The sequence below is a fragment of the Coregonus lavaretus genome (genome assembly GCF_964263955.1).
Source record: "Coregonus lavaretus genome assembly, chromosome: 30".
Classification (NCBI taxonomy): domain Eukaryota; kingdom Metazoa; phylum Chordata; class Actinopteri; order Salmoniformes; family Salmonidae; genus Coregonus; species Coregonus lavaretus.
In genome coordinates this window covers 15,474,960-15,502,004 of record NC_140017.1, presented here as the reverse complement: position 1 = coordinate 15,502,004, position 27,045 = coordinate 15,474,960, and the positions used below count along the sequence as shown (strand labels likewise).

The following is a 27,045-nucleotide window of genomic DNA, read 5'->3' as shown; positions in this document are numbered from 1 at the left end:
CTAATTTTTGTTGGCCCAAGCAAGTCTCTTCTTCTTATTGGTGTCCTTTAGTAGTGGTTTCTTTGCAGCAATTCGACCATGAAGGCCTGATTTACACAGTCTCCTCTGAACAGTTGATGTTGAGATGTGTCTGTTACTTGAACTCTGTGAAGCATTTATTTGGGCTGCAATTTCTGAGGCTAGTAACTCTAATGATCTTATCCTCTGCAGCAGAGGTAACTGGGCCTTCCATTCCTGTGGCGGTACTCATGCGAGCCAGTTTCAGCATAGCACTTGATGGTTTTTGCGACTGCACAAAGTTCTTGAAATGTTCCGTATTGACTGACCTTCATGTCTTAAAGTAATGATGGACTGTCGTTTCTCTTTGCTTATTTGAGCTGTTCTTGCCATAATATGGACTTGGTCTTTTACCAAATAGGGCTATCTTCTGTATACCCCCCCTACCTTGTCACAACACAACTGATTGACTCAAACGCATTAAGGAGGAAAGAAATTCCACAAATTAACTTTTAAGAAGGCACACCTGTTAATTGAAATGCATTCCAGGTGACTACCTCAGGAAGCTGGTTGAGAGAATGCCAAGAGTGTGCAAAGCTGTGCGAAGTGTGGCTATGTGAAGAATCTCAAATATAAATATATTTTGATTTGTTTAACACTTTTTTGGTTACTACATGATTCCATATGTGTTATTTCATAGTTTTGATGTCTTCACTATTATTCTATAATGTAGAAAATAGTAAAAAATAAAGAAAAACCCTTGTATGAGTAGGTGTTCTAAAACGTTTGACCGGTAGTGTACTTTCAAAGGGAAAAGAAGATGGCATGACAATGTTGTGCAAATTTAAGGGCCGATTTCCCAGACAGATTAAGCCTAGTCCTGGATTTATGAGCGCTTTGAATTAGGATTCTCTATGGAGAATGCTCTTTAGTCCAGGACTAGGCTTAATCTGTGTCTGGGAAACTAACTATTTCTTTTTTATGATGGTTAATGTTTTCTACGGCTGACTCTTCCAGAAAAGCAGCTCAGACAGGAGTTTAGAAGGATTCAGCTAATGTTGAGACAATGCAGTGATCAAGCAGGAATGTTAGTAGAATACTGAATACACAGAGAAGGAGCCCCCAGCTGATGGCAGTACTACAAGTCCCAGGTGCCTTCAAATCCTGACCTATTTTAACCCTTAAATGTCCAATACCGCCATTTTTATCTCAATATCAGATAATTTCTGGGTAACAATGAAATACCTTACTGTGATTATTTTCAATGAAAATGGTCAAAAAGAAACAAAAATAGCTTCTTAGCAAAGAACAATTTCTCAAGCAAGAGTTAGGACTGTCTGGGAGTGATCTGAGTGGGGAGGGGAAAACTGAAAATTAGCCGTTATTGGCAGAGATTTGGAACTCTCTTTCTTATTGGTCTACTAACTAATTTCAGGCTGTCTTGTCAAACAGCTCTTACACTAAAAGGGCATTATCCTTTTCACAATTTCACAGTATTATTCCAACCTCATATTGTGGAAATATATATAAAACACAGGAAATTCACGTTTTTTTTTACTGCACTGGGCCTTTAAGCAGATCAGGGAGGGATGGTATATATACACAAGGAGAAGGTACCTTCACTTCATATAGATTTAAGAGGATTAGTGGTTAAAAACATCTGTTAGTTAAAGTGTTCTTTACTTGCCTTTGTGGCCTATAAGCGGTAGACCTATTTGCTGCTATTCAGATTCCGCCCAAAGAAAATAAACATATTTTCAAGGTTTCAAAAGCCAACAGCAACAATTTATGACGATTTGGGAGGGGCAACACTCAAAGTAGGTGCTGAGGACTAAATATAAAACCAAAAACAAACACTACTATAGTAGGATTTCGTAATGATCTTTTTCTGGTGTGTTCATTCCTGGGGTACTGTTGCAGATTTGTTCGTTGCCAGGGGGATTGTGAGGAAGTTCATGAGCAGTTCTGGGATCAGGCCTAAGTAACACTCCCTCTGTACTGAACGCCAAAAACGAAAGGCATTCCTGTCATTAAAGAGTTGAGTGCAGCCCAAGAATTTCCCAATACCGTGTGGAATCAGTGGTCTGAATACTCACTACCTCAGCATTCACATACATGTTTTAAGAATGTCACTCTTAGAAGTCCTTCAGCAGCCAACCAACCATGCCTGAAACTCAAAGTGACACTAAACCATATTAAACCAACAATAGGTTATGTCAGTTCTTTCCCCCGTCTGTTTGAGATCCTCTGTGTAAGGGAGGGACCATTCTGGTGCTTTCCTATCTAGACTTACCTCAACACCAGGGTGTCGTCTAGCCTGATGACTCACTAACTTCTTCCGCTGCTCTGTCGTTCGCTACATAATTTAGTCTGAGACTGCAATCATTGAAGTCCTTTGTGGTGACGAGGGGAGAGGAGGGACGTTGTACAAAACAAAGTCATCAGCGATTGGATCGTCTCTAACCAGAGTATCAAAGCCAATGCTGAATTTTCAAACCGCGCTTTACCCATGTGTGTTCTGGCCCAACCCATCGGTTTCTGGACCAAACAGACAGCCTCGAATGTGTTCGCATTCAGTGAAGGGTCGGGGAGGTACTCAGATCCAGACTCAAGAAGATAACGTCCGTGGCCGTGGCGTAGCGTTTGGCCGGAGCAAAGAGTCACCATTGCTTTATGTTAATTCATTCAAGACTGTTGCTTTGTGAGGTGTTAAAGTTCAGTTAGCTATTGTTATGTTATTAATTTTTTTAGGGGGTAGATCAGCTTTAATATTGCAGATAGATTGTAACTTCCATCAATGTAATTGTCTGCATCACTTCCAATCCCCCATATGTTTTTTCTTCTTCTTTTTTCTCGCATATATATATATATATATATATATATATATATATATATATATATATATATATATATACACACATACATAATAATAATAATATGCCATTTAGCAGATGCTTTTATCCAAAGCGACTTACAGTCATGCGTGCATACATTTTTGTGTATGGGTGGTCCCGGGGATCGAACCCACTACCTTAGCGTTACAAGCGCCGTGCTCTACCAGCTGAGCTACAGAGGACATACATACATATCCTTTAAAAATATATATATTTCCCTTTATTACTTTCCAACCCCACCATCCCCTCCCTAATTGGAGTAAACTAGTGAACAACAATGCTTAGGCCTCTACTTCATGCTTATACATACTATATACATTTTATGGACACAGTCACTAATTATATTTTGTTTGTTTTTACTCCTGAACTTCCTCCGATCATTTTCATGATGTCCATCTGGTATGCTTCTATATGCCATATCTTTCTAACTGTGCTCTTTCACAAAAGTTCACAATATATAACCTATATACTTATTATGGATAAAGCATGTCTTACACTAGTTATCTTGTTGTTATTAGTTGTTGTTATTAGTCCCATCCTTCAGCTCCATTCAACACCTTCTATCTATCTCTTAACACCATCCATATTGGATTTCTATTTGCCATATATTTTTCAACTGTACTGTGATGTTTTACAAAAGTTCTGAAACTTTCTATTCTCATTGTTTCTACAGTTTGTGAATTGAAAATAAACATTTTTGCTAAAAGTATTATTATATTATTAATCGATTGACTATGACTTTTCAGATCACCCAGTAGTGCTATCTGCAGGGTCAGCTCCATGCAAATATATTCAGCCATTCCAAACAAGCTACAAATGGACAGTACCAAAACAAATGATCTAATGATTCTGTCTCTTCACAGCCAAATCTGCAGAGCTGGGAAGATTGTATCCCCCATACAAATAACATTCTATTGGTAGCAAGAATTTTATATAATAATTTAAATTGAAAAATTCTAAGTTTTGAATCCGACGTCGTTTTGGGTGTCAGTTCATAAACACTATGCCATGGAATCGGTACGTCAAAAATCTCTTCCCATCTATTTTGCAATCTATATGGGACGGTTGTCAATCTTTTGGTCCTTAAATGAAACTGGTAAACTTTTTTATTTATCTTAATTTTCTTTAATTATGTTCTTTAATGCAAGGCCGACAGACAAGTTCCTTACTTTTTCCTCCTTCCACGTTTTTTTAATCAATTAGTATATTTGAGTTTAACCACAATATTTGTTGCAATATTTGTTCTGTCATTTCTGGAGGATTAAATTGAAATTGCAACCAACTTTCTATGGCTTGTTTTAGAAATAGTGATATTTGGGAGATTATTTCCTTTTCAAATACGTGAAAGTGAGGGGTTGTAATCTGAATAAAGGGAAAAAGGCCCTTCTTGAACATTGGGTGAGACAATTTTACTAGTTTGCTAGAGAACTGATTCGGATTTAAGTATAATCTTTGTATGACTGAAGCTTTTAGTGATAGGTCTAATGTTTTAATATTTAATAATTTCTGTCCTCCTAATTCATATTCATTATATAAATAGCCCTGTTTAATTTTGTCTGGCTTGCCGTTCCAAATAAATGGAATATTTTTTTCTCATATAATTTAAAAAACTGTTCGCTAGGCGTAGGCAAGACCATAAGCAAATAGGTAAACTGGGATAATACTAAAGAGTTAATCAGGGTGATATTTCCACAAATTGACAGGTATTTACCTTTCCATGGTAGTAAGATCTTATCTATTTTTGCTAACTTTCTATTAAAATTTATTGAAGTGAGATCATTTATTTCCTTTGGGATATGTATTCCGAGTATATCCACATCTCCATCAGACCATTTTATTGGTAAACCTCATGGTAATGTAAAAATTGTATTTTTTAGTGATCCAATACGTAATATAGTACATTTATCATAATTTGGTTGTAATCCAGAGAGGTTAGAAAATGAATCTAGATCCTCTATGAGGCTGTGGAGAGATTCAAGTTGTGGATTTAAAAGAAAACATGAATCATCAGCGTACAATGACACCTTTGTTTTTAAGCCCTGGATTTCTAATCCCTTGATATTATTGTTGGATCTGATTTTAATAGCTAACATCTCGATGGCAATAATAAATAGATATGCTGATAGTGGACAACCTTGTTTCACTCCTCTTGACAGTTTAAAACTTTATATAGCCATTATTTACTATTTTACACCTAGGGTTACTATACATGATTTTAACCCAATTTATAAGAGATTGTCCAAAATTGAAATGCTCCAGGCATTTATATATAAACCCCAGTCGTACTTTATCAAATGCCTTTTCGAAGTCTGCTATGAATAGCAGGCCTGGCTTCCCAGATTGTTCATAGTGTTCTATTGTTTCCAGTACTTGCCTTATATTATCTCCAATGTATCGCCCATGTAAAAAAGCTGTCTGATTTAGTTAGCTATTGTTACTGTGTATGTAAATGCGAGCAAAAAAGTACCCAGGGACTTGCCTTGGCTCCAAGTCAGAGCAGGTCCGCCAGAGCCATGGCCCAGTGAGACACAGGTGCCGGCCCGCGTAGATGGAAACAGAATAGTCAGCCTTTTGGGTAAAATACTGGGGTAACTTGGGTAAAGTCCGGGGGTATCGTCGGACGGGGCCACAGTGTCCCCCGACCCACCTGTCTCAGTCTCCAGTATTTATGGTGCAATAGTCTATGTGCCGGGGGGCTAGGGTCAGTCTGTTATATCTTGTGTAATTCTCCTGTCTTATCTGGTGTCCTGTGTGATCTTAAGCATGCTCCCTCTAAGTCTCCCATCTCTCTCTCCCCTCCCGGAGGTCCTGAGCCCTAGGATCATGCCTCAGGTCTACCTGGCCTGATGACACCTGGCCGTGCTGCTGCTCCAGTTTCGCAGGCAGAACAGTTGGCTAGGGAACCCTGACCTGTTCACCGGACGTGCTACCATGTCCCGGACCTGCTGTTTTCGACTCTCTCTACCGCACCTGCTGTCTCGACCTCTGAATGCTCGGCTATGAAAAGCCAACTGACATTTTACTACTGAGGTACTAACCTGTTGCACCCTCTACAACCACTGATTATTATTTGACCCTGCTGGTCATCTATGAACGTTTGAACATCTTGAAGAACAATCTGGCCTTAAATGGCCATGTACTCTTATAATCTCCACCCGGCACAGCCAGAAGAGGACTGGCCACCTCTCAGAGCCTGGTTCCTCTCTAGGTTTCTTCCTAGGTTCCTGCCTTTCTAGGGAGTTTTTCCTAGCCACCTTACTTCTACATCTGCATTGCTTGCTGTTTGGGGTTTTAGGCTGGGTTTCTGTATAGCACTGCTGATGTAAAAAGGGCTTTATAAATTAATTTGATTGATTGATTGAAAGAGATCTGTGATTGATGATGACGGGACTTCCTGGAGCGAAGAGATGTAAGGATGTAAGGAAATGAGTCACACAGGGATCATGGTTAACAGGAAACACTAGGATGACAGGTTGATGACATACTACCAGAGAGACGCCTGCCCGCCCTACCGCCTAGGCTGCCCACCAAACTACGAGAAACACTGGTCAGTTACTGGTTGATCACGTATCGCCTTTATTAAATACTTCACAACCTCCCCTACAGTGAACGGTTACAAAATGGTACCTCTCGTCAAACAGGACACTGTTCAATTTACAAAGCAGTCACTTTTAGCAATGGGCAAAACAATAAAATTAGAAAAAAATACTAGATGCTTGTGTAGCCAGGTCAGCCCAGACTTTCATACCTCTATGGAATTAAGTGAGTTTATTTTATTTGTTTGAGCCTGCAACAAAAAAAGAATGTCAGTTTCTCCTCTCCTTTCACGGTTACAGGCTGCATCCCACTTAAATGCAAGCGGAAAATACATTTCTTTCTTTCTTTCCATATATATATATATATATAATATCAAATGATTCGATTTAACTGTCATGTGACATAGGGAGGAGACAGGAGAGGCAGATATCTCATAAGTATAAAAAATAAATTAAAATGATCATATCTCACGTGACAGACGGACACCCATGACAGTTGTGGTTTTCAATTCACAGTTCTGCCTCAGTGGCAGAGAGGAGGTGTGAGTGGAACCTCAAGTAGGGATGTGTGGGATGGTGGGACCAACATGGCCGACATAGGCTTCACCCCGACACACAAACAGACAGACAGAAGAGGCTAGAGATAACACAAGGCTGACAGAGCAGAGGGCTCAAATATTTAAAAAGAAGAGACAGCCGGCAGAGGGGAAAGACTGGCAGATAACAGATGGACAGCGCAAAGAAATGACTTCAAATCAAGCAACAAAAGAGTTGTATTCATATATAATATACTGTACTGTTATAACGCTACAGGCAGAGGGAGTGGCAGTGAATGTTCTCTATGTGTTATCTTTGCCTGTGATTGGACTACAAAATATACAATGATTGACAAGTATTCTTCTGACGGCGACACAGTGAAAGCTAGTGATATGAAAGGGTTGGACAGAACGGTTGATAAAGGGAGAGGAGAGAGCTTGGAGACTGGAGTTACAAACAAATGCAAAGGAAAATGAACAGGACAAGGAGCAGCATAAATGACGAAGTACAGCCCATTTAAATCTGTGGACTTGTGTTTTCGTTGTCCTAGGGAATACATTTAGGGAATACATGTTTTATTTATACATCTGTTTGTTTTAAAATAGAGGTCTCTCTTTCCCAGACTCAGACATATCCCTCCCACACCCTCCCTCCCCGGCCCCAAAGTCTGTTATAGAATCTGATTAGCCAACACGTTCAAACGTTCATCGTCTGTGGCCAGTCCGGCTTCCGCCTCAGTGCGCTCCTTGCTGATGCGTTCAGTGTTTATGTCTAAAACAACGTTCGACCAGCCAGGTGGATAGGCTCAGATATCACTGGCAGAAGGGTGATGCCGTGGGGTCAAAGCCTTTAAAAACCTCCTTCAGAGAGGCATTGTCCTGCTCCGTGGTGGTGGTGGTGTCGCCAGGCTGGGCAGGGCTGTTCCCACCAAAGGGACTGCCGGAACCGCTGGGCTTGCTGGCCTGTTTCACCATGCTGAAGACCGAGGACACAGGCAGGTTGTGGACGCCCGCCGGGGCCTGCTCAGCAGCACCAGGGGGGCCCTGTCCGGCCGTGGAGGAGCCAGAGGCAGCAGGACCTCCGGGGGGCCCGGTGGACGGCGAGGGTGCAGGCTTGGGCCTGGGCCGGTTATAGCTGTTGTAGCGGTCAGTGGACTGCTCGCTGCTCTTCTCTGGCTCCGGCTGGTCCAGGGCAGACTTACGGACAAACAGGGGCTCCTTGGCCTTTGGCTTGGCTGGCGCTGCCTCACTGGGCTTGGGCTCTGCAGGGCCGCTGCTGGGGGTTGTGTTTGTGGCGGTACCAGGGCCCTCAAGTTTACCTGCACTAGGAGTCCGGGGGTCATATAGACTAATACCACTTAGTACACTGCTGCCACCAGCTGCACCCGCTCCCCCTCCACAGCCCACCCCACCTGCTGACAGTAGCCGAGGGTCGTAGGGGGCGATGGTGGGGGAAGAGGAGCCGGAGGTGGATGGAGGGGCTGCAGGGGAGACTGTCAGAGGGGGGACAGGGGACTCTGAAGGCTGCTTCAGGGCAGATTTCTGCGGCTGGAGCCGGGGGTCAGCAGTGGCTTTGCGGGCCATTCGAGGATCGACAGGCTTGTCGACAGGGGTGGGCAACAAAGCAGGAGGCGCCGGCAACAAAGCCGGTGGAGGGACAAGGGGGAGAGAAGGGGATGACTGAGAGGGGCCGGATGAGGCGTTAACAGTTTTGAGGATGCGAGAGAGCAGCTCAAAGTCTGGGAGGGAGGAGGAGGCTGGGGCTTCTAAGGAGGGAGCCGGGACGGGTGGGGTAGGGGGGAGGGCCGTGTGGATCCGCTGCTGGCTGCGTGAGAGGCGGGGGTCCATGGCTGAGACAGGGGGGATGCCTGGGGGGAGTGGGAGGAGGTCCTGTTTAGGGATGAGGATGGGGATGAGGTCCTCTGGGTTCCATGTCACTGTCTTAGCATAGAGGGGCATGTGCAGGAGTATGTCCTTCTTGATGTGGCTGAACTGCTTCAGCTGTGAGCGCGGGTCCCTCAGGGCCATGCCCATCAGGGGGTCCAGGGGGATGGGCACAGGCTTGTCCCTCAGAACCCTCTCCGTCTCCTCCTCCTCTGCAGGGGGAGCCGTGAGGGGCGGGGGCTTGTACACCAGGGGGGCGTCTGGTTTGGGGGTGAGGGTGGCGGTAGCGAGCCGTGCCAGGCGGGGGTCTGCAGGAGCGACGGTGGAGGCCAAGGAGGGGTTGGGAGAGTCCAAAGCCTGGGCAGAGTCTGTGGCCCGGGAGAGGCGGGGGTCACGAGCCAGCCGGGGGTCCCCTTGACGGGGGTCCGCCGGTCGGATGGGGGGTTGCACTGGGGAGCCTTTCTGGAGGCGGGGGTCGCTGAGGGGGCCTTCAGGTTTGGGGGGTCCCTGGCTCTGCTGGCGGAGCGTCTTCAGGATGGATGTGACACTGCCGCCTCCATCCTCATCCTCACTGGAGTACCAGTTAGCTGAGTCACCTAGGAGATAAAGCAACAGGAATCAGTGATATAATCCATAATTTCAACCGTATGGTCTGAAAGGTATGAAGTAGAACCACAACCACTGAAAACCAGGGGCCGGAACATAATTACAAATCATTTGTAGTCTACAATTTGACCACAAGAATCCCAAACAGATATAATATTTGACTAAAACATTATAATTTCAAACCTTGCTTACATTTGTATACGATCACATGTATCTCTCTATTATGCATGGGAACACTTGGAGCTGATTTCCTGGTGTTTTTACAGTCTTTTATGTAAAAAACAAAAAGGTGTATTTATTTTTGCTCAGAAAACTTGGGGTGCCAAATAAAACCACCCACGGTCAAAATTCGGCCAACAGCTCCACCTAGCGAGGGTGTAGAGGCCCATTGGAGTCACTAATCTGATCCATGGGAGTGTCTTACACAACCAGAGCCCAGAGGATGTTGACTCTGCTGAGGGTTACAAGTGAGGGTCAACGGTGTCATACAGACATTTCCTGCCTCCTCGGGACACATATAAATTTCTAACCAAACAAAAGGAGACAGGAACACTGTACATTTTCCACAGACTTACGCAAGCACTTTTCGGGTCTAAAACCGTACTACTTATTAATCATACCATCAGCTTATGAGTCCTAAATGACACCCTATTCCCTTTACAGTGCACTACTTTTGACCAGGGACCAGCCAGGGATGTAGCCAGGGTTTACACAGCATATGCACTCGACTCAACCTATTTTATGCGCTCTACCTAGCCTATACGGGTGAGTGTGACCCCTAGCCAGTATTTATATGGTGTCTGTATCAATATAGCATAGTCCTGCAGTGTTTGCACTGCCAATGCACTGTTTATACTGTGTCAGTGGGAATTGTTTGTTTTGTCTATGGAGAATTGAGATGGTGCCTGCAGTAATTTCCCATAGTGGTGCGTGCCAGGCAGTGGCGGTTTTACACGGAGGCCGGGGGAGGCCCGTGCCTCCCTGGAAATGTCCCTGGCCACCCCTGTGGCCCCCCCGTGCTGACCAAATAAAAAATTATGAATTTATAACTATTTTACACGCGAGCGCCAAAAGCGGAACTAATGCAACGCTCTACACGGCAACGTTCTACACGGGTAAATTAGAGTGGCGCACCCGAAGGTAAGCAAAACGATTTAATATCATAAGTGACTTGTTGTTCTTGCACATAGCCTACATGTTCCTTTTGTTCCTCACACATAAATCAAATCAAGTTTTTAAATGTCTGGTCTCGATTTGTTTAGAAATGTAATCATATCTAAGCAAACTCATCGAAGCAGAAGCAAATATCCAAATGTTAGTAGGCTATCCTTGCTAGGTCTACACAATGTTGTGATGTTAACCACGTAACTTCATCCGTCTTGGCTGTTGCATCGCGATAACAAATACATTTTTAGTAAAGTAATCAACAGGTTATCTGCCAGTGTTAAGTAGGGAGGGATGGTTAGGTAACAAAATGTAATGCATGCCCCTACGTTTTTTCTTCTTCTAATAGTTATCATGAAACGAGGAAGGGACATAAAGTCATTTTTTGCCCCAGCAAACAAAAAAGTTAGATAGAGTTTATGATTTTATTCTTTTGAATTATCTCTGCCAAACATCTATGTACTACAAATCTTCAAGCTCCACAGATGTTTTATGGCATCCACTAAACCTCTTTAGATATTTGTAAATTATACAGTGTGATACCTTTCAACGAAAGTTCATTTTATTTTTTACCAACTATGATTTTTCCTTTTGAAAACAAGCAAAGCAAGAAAAAAAAGAAACAAAATCACTCCAATCATTGCACACTTGTGTCGTTCAGACTTTGCAGGTCCAGCTTTGACATGATGATCTAACTAACACTAATATTGTAACTAATATTGTAACTGAAATATGTATGATCCTATGATGAGCGATTGCTTACTTCCCTTTCACTCTTAAAAAATTACTGAAAAAAAATGTGTATAAAAAGGTATATGTAGTATATGTTTGTTTAGTGAGCATTCATGCTGTCATTTTTTCCTAATGTGAACTATGGTGGAAATGTGCTGTCCTAAATGGACTTGCCCATATATGTTGTAAAGCCTTTTTTTGTACACCTGCTCATCAACTGACAGTGAAGTACACAAAGACACAGACACACACACACACACACACAGACACCTGTAATATTCTTGTTTTCATGTTGTTGCTGATATCCATCAGTGTTGTTCATATTGCTACATTGTGTTGACATGATTGTTGCTTTTAAACGAATGTTAACTTAATGTTTATTGTCTGCATCCTATTGGACTACTGGATGTTAATGTGTAACACGTTTCCCTGTTTATGTGCTTTAGCAATACTGTATGTCAATATGGTCATGCTAGTAAAGCCTCTTTGAATTGAATTTCTTTTCTGATTTGGTTTATTTTACCTAAATGGATACAGGGTAGTGTGTTTTGTTTATAAATCACTCAGAAAGTTTTCTTTCTTAAAACAAAATGTGGAATCAACTGTCCACAGTAGTGGGGCTTCCATAAATAGGAAATGGCACATTGTTGTACCCTTTGTTGTATCCTGGAGTTTTGTTCACATTGAATATGAACCCTGTATTTGTACCCTGTACTTTTTATTTTATTTTTATTTTTTTATTTTTTTATTTTTATGGCACTATCTCTCTTGCATCTGCACTCTTGTACAAAATACGTGTTATAATAAATGTCATATGATTTTAAAGTAAAATAAAGTTTATAATCTTTGAATATCATGTGTTGCCAGTTTTTTTATGTGTGCCCCCCTGATTAAACACTGGCCCCTCCTTGGCCCCCCTAGTAAAATGTGTCTAGAACCGCCACTGGTGCCAGGTTTACCAGGCCCAGCAGAAGTGTTTATGTTATTGTATGTGCTTGTCATTATATTAGTGTCTAAGCATGATAGACATCAATACAGTGTCTACAGCAGGGGTGGGTAATAGTTGCAGCTCGAGGGCCACATCAGGATTTCAAAATTCATCGGAGGACCGCACAGATTTGTTTTCGGACCGATTTGTTTGTCAAAAGCAATTTGCGGCCCAGAAAAAGGGCAATTATTTGAAAACGTATAGGTCTATTATAATTTCGACATACACTATATATACAAACGTATTTGGACACCCATTCCAGTTAGTGGATTCGGCTATTTCAGCCACTCCCGAGCACACAGCCATGCAATCTCCATAGACAAACATTGGCAGTAGCATGGCCTTACTGAAGAGCTCAGTGACTTTCAACATGGCACCGTCATAGGATGCCACCTTTCCAAAAAGTCAGTTTGTCAAATTTCTGCCCTGCTAGAGCTGCCCCGACCAACTGTAAGTGCTGTTATTGTAAAGTGGAAAAGTCTAGGAGCAACAACGGCTCAGCCGTGAAGTGGTAGGCCACACAAGCTCACAGAACGGGACCGCCGAGTGCTGAAGAACGTAGCGCGTAAAAATAGTCTGTCCTCAGTTGCAACATTCACTACCGAGTTCCAAACTGCCTCTGGAAGCAACGTCAGCACAATAACTGTTTGTCGGGAGCTTCATGAAATGGGTTTCCATGGCCGAGCAGCCGAACACAAGCCTAAAATCACCTCGCCGCCATTGGACTCTGGAGCAGTGCAAACACGTTCTCTGGTGTGATGAATCACACTTCAGTCCGACGGATGAATCTGGGTTTGGCGGATGCCAGGAGAAGGCTACCTGCTCCAATGCATAGTGCCAACTGTAAAGTTTGGTGGAGGATAAATAATGGTCTGGGGCTGTTTTTCATGGTTCGGGCTAGGCCCCTTAGTTCCAGTGAATGGAAATCTTAACGCTACAGCATACAATGACATTCTAGATGATTCTGTGCTTCCAACTTTTTGGCAACAGTTTGGGGAAGGCCCTTTCCTGTTTCAGCATGACAATGTCCCCGTGCACAAAGCGAGGTCCATACAGAAATGGTTTGTTGAGATCGGTGTGGAAGAACTTGACTGGCCTACACAAAGCCCTGACCTCAACCCCATCGAACACCTTTGGGATAAATTGGAACACAGACTGCGAGCCAGGCCTAAATCACCCAACAGCAGTGCCCAACCTCATTAATGCTCTTGTCCCCGCAGCAATGTTCCAACATCCAGTGGAAAGCCTTCCCAGAAGAGTGGAGGCTGTTATAGCAGCAAAGAGGGGACCAACTCCATATTAATGCCCATGATTTTGAAATGAGATGTTGGACGAGCAGGTGTCCACATACTTGGTCATGTAGTGTACTTTCTATCTAGTTTTAGACATTCAAGAGTGGCCTGGGTGGCCGGTCTAGGCCACTGCCTCCAGTGTACTGCTGCAGCATGGTGTCGATCCAGCCCATTGCTATTTCAGCAACTCTCTCCATCTTTCCTCTCTCTATCCTATCCAATAACATTTTTAAAATATATTTTTTAAGAGTGGCCTGGAGTGTATTTTAACCCCCTAGAGTCTAAGCCTGGAGGTTGTGTCTACAAAGCTAACATATGGAATTGTTTTAAAATGGTCAGACCAAGGATCATTTAGATATTTGATTTCGAATTTTAGGACCCCTTTAGGTATAAAAAAATATACAAAAAATGATTGAACGCATGTTGCCCACCCCTGGTCTACAGTCTGTGTGTGTGTAGAGCGTACCTTCCGTGTCCCTCTCTCCTCCCCCCTTGGCCAGCCTGGCCCTCTCCTCATCCTCCTGCTGTTTCTGCTGGATTCTCATGAACAGCATGCGCTGGGCCGGCGGCAGGAAGTCAGGCACGCCCATCCCCGCCTGCTGATTGGCCAAGCCGCCGTTTGCGGGGACGTCCGGGCCTCCCATGGAGCTCTGGTTTCCTCCCGATCCTCTTCCTTCTTTCTCGTCCATCCCTCCAAAGCCCTGGAAGTCATCACCTGGAAGGTACAGGAGGAGGGTTGACAACTACAATACAGAACACTCTCAGAGACACATTACAGCACAGGTTTAGATTCAATCTGAAATTATATTGGAAGGGCCAACAGTCTCTGATGCGAACAGTGATTGTATGCTTCGTTCATGATGTGATACGATATCAGCTCAGCTCACCTTCCTCCACCACCCCGTCCATATTCATGTCTTGCTGCTGGTTGAAGAAGTTATCAAAGAAGTTACCCCCTGGAGGAGGTCCGGGGGGCATCATAGGCCCCCCTTCTGGGCCAAAGCCTGGCATCATGGGGGGTCCTCCAGGGCCCATGGGTGGGGGAGGACCCATGGACATGTCTGGGGGCATCATGCCAGGTGGAGGGAACCGAGGCGGAGGCCCACCAGGCCCACCGGGGAGCCCTTGGGGGCCAGTGGCGCCAGCTTGGCCTGTGGCAGTTCCCGGGTTCTGACCTCTGTAGCGAGAAGGATTGTTGAGTTATACCATGTTCCTTGTACATACTCAAACTATAAAAGCCACATAAATAGGTTTGGATGGATGTGAAAAGCTCACCTGTGATTAGCTAGTTTCTGAGCTAGCTGTCCCGTGGGCTGCACCTTGATCTCAAACAGCGAGGGGATCTTCTTCCCTCCATTGCCGGGACAGGGGGGTGGGGGGCCCATGGATGGGGGTGGGGGACCATTGGGGTTGGGAGTGCCCTGGTAGGGGCCACTGTCTGGGTAGGGGGTAGGGGGACCAGGACAGGGACCGGACCCTTGGGTAGGCCCTGGACTGGGGAGGCCGTTGGGGGACATGGGGCCCTGTGGTGGTCCAGGAGGTCCAAAGTCCCCAGGGCCAGAGTTGTCGGGCGGCCCTGGTCTGGGCGGTGTCGGGAGCAGGCCCACCCCAGGAGGAGGCTTGGGAAGGGGGTTGATCCCCTGCTTCTTTAGCTCCTCCACCTCCTTCTCATCCTCAGCTCCAGCCTCGGCATCCTCCGCCAGCATCTACGAACACATGAGATGAAAAGGTGGTCAAAAGGGGTTAACGCAGAGGAGAGTGAGTGAAAGTGTGACAGGGTTAAAGAAACAGAGAAAAGTGGTGTATAAATCCACTTGAGGACGGCTCACCTTATTTAACAGGTCTTGGGTGTCGTCGGTGAGAGGCTCATGGGAGAACATGCATTCGTCTCCATTCACACAGCTCCCGGTGGTATGGAACAGCTTGCAGGGGAAATCACGTGCTGGGGAGTTAAGGAACTATGGATGGCCTGAACTCACTCAAAGACTGTCTCTTGGCCATTTAGGCCCGATATTCAAAAAGCGGCCCAGGGGTAGCACTGATTTAGGCTATACTAAACTTGACACCTAGTATGGCAGTTCTAGTTATGCTAGCTGTAAACACACACTGAAGGGAATGTATGAAATGTCCTATCTGATACAAAGTGGACTGCAGGTAAAGGATATCATGCATGTAGGGGCAGTTTTCAGCCCGCGCGCAGAAGCCGGTGATGTAGAACTTGCAGAGTTCTTTCTTCTTGGGCAGCTCAATGTCGTGGCTGAAGTTGCAGTGTTCCCCCTGGAAAGTTGGCAAAGAGATAAAACTATCAAAATCACAACATGTTAGTACAAGATTTTAAAAAGCAGTTGACGGTAACATATGTTAGAAGAATGATTTGACATTCTATTGAGAATGCCTGGCAAGAACATTATCTCCGCTCAAATTCCATGATTTTCTTCCTTACCCAAGTACAGCGGCCCTCGATGTAGTACTTGCAGATGGCTTTCCCTTTCTTTTCTTGGTGCTTGTCCCCCTGGTGCTTGTTGTGCTGGCCTCCTCCGCCATCCTGCACCACAACACAAACAAACAGGTTCTATTTTGCGTTGCGGTGAGGTCTTCCAAGCATTATTAGATTTAAAGCCTTATCAGAAATCCAACTTGTACAGGTTGAGTATTCATTCAGAGCAGCGAGCAGGTCTGTAAGGTGTTGTAGTTGGTTTTATTCTCACCCCCATGTCCCCCACGTCTCCATTGTTGTCCTCATCGTGACCCTGGTCTCCACCTCCTCGGCCTCTCCCTCGGTTCCTCCCTCGGCCTCCCCGGTTCATACCACGTCCCTGTTTCCCCCGGCCCCGCCCCCGCCCACCTTTACCACCTGGTTGGAGCAGGGAGAGACATTTCATCAGTGGGCTACAATGGAACAAGACAGGCAACCGTTTTGGATCGGGTGCAAAGCATGTTTACTTAGGAAGGACATCAGAACAGCTAACCTAGCATGTCTGTATTACAGTAGCATTACTAAGTATTGTGTAGTATGAATAATAGTGGTAATCCTTCACATTCTGACAGCCAACTCACCCCTTCCACGGTCTTTGGACTTCCTGTACTGAGAGTATTCATCATAGTCATCTTCACCCATGTGGTCATAGTCATCATCTCCATACTAGAACACAACATCAACTTGATGAGGAACAATTCAGAAACAAAACACAATATACTTTCCTGAGATTTTCAACACTTTCCTGCTTTAGCAAACACACCAGTATCATTGATAGATCATTTCACATGGTTTGTGCATCTGGGGCCAGAGGATGACCGTCTTTGACTCACCTCCATCTCGTCTCCTCCTCCTCCCCCCCCTCCTCCTCCTCCTCCTCCTCCTCCCCCTCCGTACATCATCCCGTCTCCGTCCTCGTTGTCTCCACCCATCTTGCTCCCTCGTCCCCGACCCCTGCTCCCTCCTCTTCCTCTACCGCCACGCCCTCCTCCTCTCATGCCTCCTCGACCTCGCTGGTTCTTCATACGACCTTTACCTCCTGTGGAGAAAGAAAATGAAACACTGTCAATACCTGTCAGCATCTCCACGGCACGCGGGAACCTGCAAGCAAACTAGTAAGGGTCGTTCAATTCACCTCTGACCCCATTTTTGCTACCTCTGCCCCCACGACTGTTGCCCCTTCCACCTCCATCGCCGCTGCCTCCCTCTTTGGCCTTGCGGTACTGGTTGAGCTCCTTGGTGAAGTCATCGTAGTCTTCATCCCCCATCTCCTCATCCTCCTCTCCCTCGTAGTTCTCCTCTTCGTAATCACCGTAGCCCCCGTAGCCTTGCTTGTCCATCTTTACGTAGCTGCCCTTCTTAGGCATGAGGCCACCGTGGCCGGAGGACGGGGCTGGTGGGTAACTTCCAAGGGACTGGGTAGGAAACAAACAATCATTGTTAGACCACTGTAACTACATGGTAACAAACAGACTAGCAACTCCACAGCAAGTATCTTCAATCATGTGATTTAGAGTACTGCAATGGGGTAACTTACAGAAGGGGGGTACGTAGGACTGTAGTCCCGATACTTCCTCTTCTCACTGGGGCTGTAGTCAGAGTCATCGCTAAAGTCTGAGTGGTCATCACTGGAGGAGGCATGACGCTGTAACACCACACACACAACACAGAAAGAGCGATAGGCTGAGTGACAATGTACTAAGAAACATCTTTAGACTAAACAGTAAGAAAGCAATAACATCCCTGATCTGAAGGGTCTGTAAAGCCCGAGCTGAATGTGGAACACACACTCTTACTTTGTGCTTGGATTTGCGTCTTTTCTTGGCTCTCCTCTTCTCCTTCTCCCGCTCCCTCTCTTTTCTCCTCTTCCTCTTGTGGCGGCGGGCCTTCTCTTCGTCCTTCTCGTCGCCGCTGGCGTGGCGCTCTTTGCTGCGGTGAGTTTTCTCTGGGGGGGCCGCCTCTGCTACTGCTGCTGCTCCTTCATCATCACCTCCATCTTCTCCTCCTCCCCCGGCGCTGGGCTCCTCTGCCACCTCCACCTCTCCACCATCATCCTCCAGCTCCCCCTCTTCCAGCTCACCATCCTCACGCCTGTGACAAACAGAGAACAGATAGAGAGGACATCAAAATGCTGTTCAAACCACACTCTGATCTAATCTGCATAGTTCATGTTTGGACTCCCAGTATGGGACAGATGGAGGGTTCCTGGGTGGTGAACATTACGTTCATAGATGCCACCACCCGCCAATAATAATACGGGATCAAAGCTTTTTGTCTGGGGAAAAGTAAAGTGGAATAAAATGGCATTAACAACCGCGACTGCTAGGTTGGGAATTTGGATAATTCCTTTTTCATGGTAGAGGTAACATGGCGAGCTTCAGGTGTACCTGTTCTACACATTTTATACTGATAACTTGTATAGGCCGAGGGAGTCATTTCCCTCATGTTCTAACTTCAGTAATTCAATTTGTGGGTTTCAGTCGCTAATTATGGCGTTTCCTTGTGCGTTTCTGTACGTTTGTATGAACAGTGGAGATAACGTGGTTATCCTCAGGACCAATCAGCTGTTGTTATCCTATCCTGTCACAATGTCTGAGAGTTGCGTTTCTCTGAACTCATCAAACATTAAATCACACCACCGTTCACACAAAAAAACAAGACACAATGTAGGCTGCTCTGCTGTAACATTCTGATGAGTTATGAGTGTTGTGTTTGGGTGACTGGGTTGACGGTTGGCTGTTATTGTGGGTGACATGAAGGACCTAGTGTCTGCTGAAGTCAGAGGGCAAGATCATGTTTTTCTTAGATTAATCACATAGGCATAGGCCTACTGACTGTATGCTGGAGATAGGACTGCTAGGGTGTAAGGGCTGTGTGTTATTTCTGTGTCAAAACAAGCTGGGTTATAGTGTGTGGGGGGGGGGGGGGGGTCAGGGATAAGGTGGGTGTGGTCTGTGGTAAACAAATTATATGGCAGTTAATAGATGGGACAGCAATCAGTAACAGCAAGTTTCTCTGTGAACAGCATTTCAATATAGGTATGACATTTCCATGTGTGTGTAATGTGTCCACTTTGAGCTTCACTGTTTTGTCTCTATGGACTGGGAAAAGTTGAGTGATGCAACTATGATGATGCAACTGGTGGGGGAGGGGGATTCAGTAGGTCCCAACTGCTGGACTGGACATTGGCAATCCGTTGGCCTTCATTTAACAGGGTGGATTCAACATCAACATTCAACACTATTTCAAGGACATTTTGAAAGCAATAGGCCCATCACTAAATCGAGTTAGTCATTCCTGTGCAGGGAGACAGAAGTGTTTACATAACAAAAATAATCTTAAACAGTCTGCTATTTATCAGTGAAGACCAGTAAGAAGAAGATGAAAAATATTTCACCAACAACCAATTCAGATCTCAAACGTTACACAGGAAACTGCAACGGTCAAAACTGTATTACAACTGGAATAGCTAGGCCTAAATGTAGCTAGAGAACACAGACAACAAGAAATCAGAAACAGTCACTTTTTCCCCTGCCAGATTTCAAGGTGTAGTTTCACACAGAGACGCCATTACATGATTTACTGAAATACATTGGCGTGACAATAAGGCATGTGTGGTGGTGGTGAGAAGTAGGATATGACCACCATGTCCATTTGAAGTGTCACTTTAGCCATCGAGTCCTGCCTACAGAGTGAACGGATATTTGCTGACACTGATCAGAGCAGGCTTGAGTAACAGTCTCGCTTTCAGTGTCTGGTATAGCCTAACTTCAAAATGGTACAAGTTAGGCCTTTATTTGATTATTCAAATACAGACTGGATTCGAATTATGACTTTTGGCCAAAGTACACAGAAATGGTTTGGGTAGTAAAAGGAGTAAGATGTAGGCTATAGAATAGACTATACTCTGAGCATACAGACCCAATCTGTGGACATAAGCCTATAGGCCAATTGACACAAATAAATGTTGACTGATCTCTCTTTATACTCACACCACATCCTCAACATACTAACTTCCTATGTAGGACATGACATCCTACTGGGCCCGGGGGTTTCTGGGTCTTACTAAAGTCTCCTGCTCCTCATTATGTTTAGTTATCCTAAGTTTACTCTCAGCCAGAGCGGGACCAGATATAGATCTCTCTACCTTACCTGCCACCCTAGATCTAGTCACTCTTAAATAAACCAAATTAATCTAAAACTGCAAGTTGATAAAAACCCTTTTTTCCTTCATTCTCAATGGCATGGTTTTACAACCTGGCATAAAACAATAGAGTCAACATAATTTAACTCAGCACAACCAACCCTTAAATCAATATCTGTCATGGCAGTCACGCAAACACTCACGTCCTTCAAGAGGCACAAGGAGGCCATTCTTGATGAGCGCAGAGCTTTGCATTGCTGGAGGTTCTATGGACTGACATGGACACATACACAGAACAAAGGCTCTACTGACACAGCTCCGACTCCTGGCCCCTTTCCCTAGTGGGGTGCCAGGTACAAATATTGAGTATTCTGCGGACAAGCAAAATGCTTTATCATGATTTTGCTCAGTTCAGATGCCAGCCAAGCCAACCTATACTTCTACAGAGGTGTGCCACTCCCACAGTGATGTAAAGTACTTAAGTAAAAATACTTGAAAGTACTACTTAAGTAGTTTTTCTGGGTATCTGTACTTTACTATTTATATTTTTTACAACTTTATACGTTTACTTCACTACATTCCTAAAGAAAATGATGTACTTTTTACTCCATACATGTTCCCTGACACCCAAAAGTACTGGTTATATTTTGAATGCTTAGCAGGACAGGAAAATGGTCTAATTCACACACTTATCAAGATAACATCCCTGGTTATCCCTACTGCCTCTGATCTGGCGGACTCACTAAACACATGCTTCGTTTGTACAGCAAATTATGTCTGAGGGTTGGAGCGTGCCCCTGGCTATCCGTAAATAAATAAAAACAAGAAAATGGTGCCGTCTGGTTTGATTAATTTAAGGAATTTTAAATGATTTATACTTTTACTTTTGATACTTATAAAGTATATTTTAGCAATTACATTTTATACTTAAGTATATTTAAAGTAGTATTTTACTGAGTGAATTTCACTTTTACTTGAGTCATTTTCTATTAAGGTATATTTACTTTTATGTCAATTGGATGATTTTTCCACCACTGCACTCCCATTGGCTGAGAGTATGTATGCCTAACCATTTAGCTGTGCAAAGATATGTTAGGGTCTGGCCAAATCCATCTTGTCTTGTACTGAATGAAAACTTACTCTTACAACATTCTTTATGTAGTAGCCTATTTCAAACGGAGGTTACAGGGGTTTTGGTTTCTAACATTACTGTAATAAAGAGTTGTATATGAAAATGATATTGTCAGGCAGGTCAGATTTCCTGACAAATGTGTTAAATGGCAAATGCAAAGCACCTGTCAACAGCCTCCTCTGGGTTTTATAGCCTACATCACGATTTTCCCAAAAAAATTATGAATCACTCTAATAACAACAGAAGGGTCAGGATATGACAGCACTCACTACTGCCAATTTGATAATGCTCTAGTCTACTCTACGCCAAGGAACAATGCCAAGGAACTATGAACAGAAAAAAGTTACAGTTGGATCCAAATATATAGCCTAATAAAAATAAATCATCCGCAATCTAAGGATAGGCTTGGATAATCACACTTCAAACAAGACAACCTTTACAGTTGCTATAAAGTTGTGTGTGCGCACTGGACACACACTATGTGGTTCCAAGAGCATAAACTGAGTTAATACTGAAAATACCAATCACTAATGTAAACTGACGTTTTCGCTTACAAATACATTTTACAATACTATTCATGCATCATCACAACAGGATTACTGCTTAATGAAAAGGGTGAAAAAGTTCCCTAATAATGAATTAAACTACAAACAATGGGCCTTTATCAAAATGATGGGAAGTACTTACTGTGAGAGGTTTTCTTCACTCAAAAGCACTGGTATGACCATTTCCCCAAAAAAGTTTTTGGAAGATAATAGTGGTCTCCCCACTTTATTATTAGGGTTTGTGGAATGGCATAACTTGGGGGGTTGGGGGTTGGGTTGGGTTGGGTTGGGGGGATGCTGAAGACAGACAGGGCAATCAGGTAACGTTTGTGTTTTACTTGACTTTTTAGACATCTGAAATGCTTTGCAAACGTTCAACTCAGTTCTGGGATTTGGTGGGTGTTTGGGATAACAATCTAAAGTAAAATAGCAGTCTGTCCTGAGAAGAGAGAATGGGAAAACTTTATAGGGGCACGAAATTCGGCAATTTTCCTGAACGTGCATGGAAGTGAATTTTTGAAAATCCATTCATGTACAAATCTAGTAATTACAACAACAAAAAATAATGGGTGGCACAAACATATTTCAAGTGGAGATGAGAACACTAAAATAATTGTACAATCACTTTTGTTACATTGTTGCTGACTAGTTAGTATGATCAATTTCACGCCTTGGAATTGTAGCAATTTGTTAGTGATTAAATGTTCTATCAATCCCTAGCTAGTTTGCTTAGTTAACGTTAGACTTTGGACCAATAGTGAACTTCATAGCTAGCTAACGTTAACTAATCGAACCAATTAATTTTATTCGCATATATATAGGGTGACAATTGACAATCTGCATCAATTCCAATGACAATTTTTTTTCAACATAACTAGTTAGTTGCTAAAAAGGCAGGCACAATGGCGGCCTTGGCTTACTAGCTAGATTGGCTGGCAAGCTAACTAGCAAAGAAATAAACTGCGTAGTTAGCTAGCGTAACTAGTTAGCCACCTCGTTACATAGCTGGAGTACTAATAAAGGAAATACATACGATGTCCAACAACTGGCTATTAATCAAATCGTTTATCTGACCTGAAAAACCTAGAATGTAATGATTAATTAGGAAACTGTTTAAATTCGCCCTATTGGCTTGGCGGATAGTTTGCAAACGGGCTTTTTTTCACGGATGGCAGCCAGCTAGCCAACTAGCTAGCGAGTTGGAACGTTAGCTAGCCCTCTCTTTGCAATTCAATTTTGCAAAGCTTTTGTGTTCAAAAACGTTTTGGACATTAACTAATTGGACATCTATTCAGAAATGAATTTTTGCTAGTTAAGTTAATGGTGGACAATTAGCAAGCAATAAAATCATATTTTTCTTCATTCGGTCTCTACTTTGATGGGGATGCAACTTTGCTGGATCAGTTATTTGAACTGATGGTATTTTTTCTTAAAATAACTTCTTGAAATACTTATTCAAAGTGAACAGATCCCAGGTTCATATTTGACCTTCCAGTTTGCGCTGAGCAACGTTTCAAGATGGCGTTCGTTACCTCTGTACTTGTTCCCCAGAAAAAGGCGACTTTAATCCCTTTGAAAGAAAAAGGAAAAAGAAACCCGGGCTTTTTATGCCTAAAAAGCACAGGACAAATAAATAGTTTGATAGAAATATGATTGTAGAATTACTCGACCTTTCGTCAGTGAGAAGACTGTGTTCGTGGTTGGTTGTTGTTGGGGAGTTTGGATGGACAGTCATGCTTTCCACAGCCATTTCCTCTAGCTACATTTAGGTGCAAAAAAAATTACAGCTCTACTGGCTTATGCGTCACTTAACTTGGATCTACAGTACTTGTTAATGGTTTTAGGAAGAGTTTCAGTTCATAGTAGTCAATTCCCCACTAACAGTTGTTAGAGAAATAGGTTGAAATTGTGTCCTGAGGTTCTCCGTCCTACAGTTGCGCTGTAAAATGAAACTCATCCACTTAAAATGGCTGACTGTCTCCTCCAAAGAGAAGGGGGCGGGATATTCCGAACGTGACGACATAAACATTACGTTCTCATACGTTTGTCACGGAAATAACCGAACGTTCTTCGTTCAGCAGTTGTGAAAGAGCACTCTTTGGCATATGTATATGCATATCTGCAGGCAAGGAGACTGGATTTTAGGGCACATTGAGGTATTCTGCTGCTTGTCCAGTAATTTCAACAAGTTCACTTTACTTTTCTCTTAGTTAGTTGGCCCTCAGTTCCCTCTCCATGGCATGACTATATTGGTGGTAGCTGTGGATGGTGAAGTGTCTCCGAGCCTGTGTATGTAGTGCATATCCTGTACCAATTATAATTCACTATTAATGCCACAGTCAAATTACAACTAACCAATTATATTTCATTAATTAGATTGATTGGTTGGTTCAACTGTTTTGCCATATCACAATAAAATAAAACCAAGGATCAGGTATAGGCTCCATTGTTCATGTTTTTTGTTGCCATAGGAAACTTAACAAATGTATAGCTTTATATCACGTTTTAAAAGTAATTTCCTCTCACAGAATGTCTGAGTACTGCATGTGAAAATGTCATAAATTCATTTCTTCCACTGTTACATTTTTGTTGGTAGGCCCATGCTATGATGGTATGCGTATGTCTTACAGTGAGATGAAAAAAATCATCAGGAGATGGCCTATTCTTTTGATGAAGTCACTAAAGTATAAACCTCTACGGGTCCACTGTCCTCACATTTAGATAAAACAATTCCAAACAGTCCCTTTACATGTCAGAATGTTGAATAATCTTAATTTGAATTTTACCTGTTGTCCGCTGATTTCGGTCTTCTGCTGGTGGAATTTGAGACAAAATATCCACAGGAAAGTATTATTAAACAGACTTCAAAACGCGGGTCTCTGTGTATGGCTATCACGATTTGTTTGCTTATCACCTAAGGAATGTGCACAAGACGTAAGTACATCCACGCGATGCATGCATACTAACCGAAGTCTTGCAGGTGTTTACATGGTTTTGTGCATGTGGCAGGTGATAGAAATCTCAACTGCAATATAGTCACTCTAAAAGGTCGGGTGAATAATACTGTCCTGCGGATATTTTTTCTCAAATTTTGACCCGAATAAGGACCAACCGCACAGACAACCGGTAGAGTAAGTTCAAATACAATTGTATTCAACATTCTGGCTTGTAAGGAAACGTCCCAAGTTTTTGCAGCGCTTTAATTCAGACTGTGTATGCAGAAAGCTTGCCTGACTCCTCAAACTGAATTCTTACACTACTCCATGTTCGCTACAGAAGAAAGTAACGTCCTTGGGCGTGGTGTGGCGTAGCGTTTGGCCGGAGCAAGGAGTTTGGGTAGCCAGGCAAGCAGAAAGCTGGTATCACAGTCTGATGTATTAGGCAACTAAAGTATACACAGTTGAAGTTGGAAGTTTACATACACCTTAGCCAAATACATTTAAACTCAGTTTCACAATTCCTGACATTTAATCCTAGTAAAAATTCCCTGTCTTAGGTTAGTTAGGATCACCACTTTATTTTAAGAATGTGAAATGTCAGAATAATAGTAGAGAATGAATTATTTCAGCTTTTATTTCTTTCATCACATTCCCAGTGGGTCAGAAGTTTACATACACTCAATTAGTATTTGGTAGCATTGCCTTTAAATTGTTTAACTTGGGTCAAACGTTTGGGGTAGCCTTCCACAAGCTTCCCACAATAAGTTGAGTGAATTTTGGCCCATTCCTCCTGACAGAGCTGGTGTAACTGAGTCAGGTTTGTAGGCCTCCTTGCTCGCACATGCTTTTTCAGTTCTGCCCACACATTTTCTATAGAATTGAGGTCAGGGCTTTGTGATGGCCACTCCAATACCTTGACTTTGTTGTCCTTAAGCCATTTTGCCACAACTTTGGAAGTATGCTTGGGGTCATTGTCCATTTGGAAGACCCATTTGTGACTAAGTTTTAACTTCCTGACTGATGTTGCTTCAATATATCCACATAATTTTCCTTCCTCATGATGCCATCTATTTTGTGAAGTACACCAGTCATTCCTGAAGCAAAGCACCCCCACAGCATGATTTTGCCACCCCTGTGCTTCACGTTTGGGATGGTGTTCTTCGGCTTGCATGCCATGTGCAGTTGCAAACCGTAGTCTGGCTTTTTTATGGCGGTTTTGGAGCAGTGGCTTCTTCCTTGCTGAGCGGCCTTTCAGGTTATGTCGATATAGGACTCGTTTTACTGTGGATGTAGATACTTTTGTACCCGTTTCCTCCAGCATCTTCACAAGGTCCTTTGCTGTTGTTCTAGGATTGATTTGCACTTTTCGCACCAAAGTACGTTCATCTCTAGGAGACAGAACGCGTCTCCTTCCTGAGCAGTATGACGGCTGCGTGGTCCCATGGTGTTTATACTTGCATACTATTGTTTGTACAGATTAACGTGGTACCTTCAGGCATTTGGAAATTGCTCCCAAGGATGAACCAGACTTGTAGAGGTCTACAATATATTTTCTGAGGTCTTGGCTGATTTCTTTTGATTTTCCCATGATTTCAAGCAAAGAGGCACTGAGTTTGAAGGTAGGCCTTGAAATACATCCACAGGTACACCTCCAATTGACTCAAATTATGTCAATTAGCCTATCAGAAGCTTCTAAAGCCATTACATCATTTTCTGGAATTTTCCAAGCTGTTTAAAGGCACAGTCAACTTAGTGTATGTAAACTTCTGACCCACTGGAATTGTGATATAGTTAATTATAAGTGAAATAATCTGTCTGTAAACAATTGTTGGAAAAATTACTTGGTTGAAAAATGAGTTTTAATGACTCCAACCTAAGTGTATGTAAACTTCCGACTTCAACTCTACTTCTCAACAGATGTCTAGAAAGCTCTGGTCTGATAAGGCCCCTAATAACTGATACAGGGTATATTTGTTTTTGCCCAGTGGGAGTGAGATTTTTGGAGAGAATGGATCCTTGCCTTCTGGCTGATCCATATGTGGTGTCAGGTTAGGTGGAGAAGAGTTTGGGGAATGTTGGGTCGGTGAAAGTGACTCAAATTTGAATCGCGCTCCGCACCACGCGACTGGGGAGAAGAACTGTGACTTGCTTACCTCTCCAGAGCAGGGTGCCGTTGAAAG

The 27,045-nt window shown here is 43.5% G+C and overlaps 1 protein-coding gene across 1 annotated transcript; it reads right to left on the bottom strand.

Moving 5' to 3' along the window:
* Nucleotides 1-6,449: 6,449 nt before the first annotated feature.
* LOC311106075 (zinc finger CCCH domain-containing protein 4-like) lies at nt 6,450-22,177 on the bottom strand. The gene is made up of 14 exons (XM_084148371.1): nt 22,069-22,177; nt 17,902-18,196; nt 17,643-17,750; nt 17,241-17,520; nt 16,939-17,144; nt 16,687-16,771; nt 16,338-16,483; nt 16,073-16,174; nt 15,795-15,906; nt 15,459-15,568; nt 14,905-15,335; nt 14,517-14,806; nt 14,096-14,344; nt 6,450-9,443 (listed from the first exon to the last, which is right to left on the bottom strand). The coding sequence occupies exons 1-14, from the start codon at nt 22,107-22,109 to the stop codon at nt 7,777-7,779; spliced, it is 4,122 nt and encodes a 1,373-aa protein (XP_084004497.1). The 5' UTR covers nt 22,110-22,177; the 3' UTR covers nt 6,450-7,776.
* Nucleotides 22,178-27,045: the final 4,868 nt, after the last annotated feature.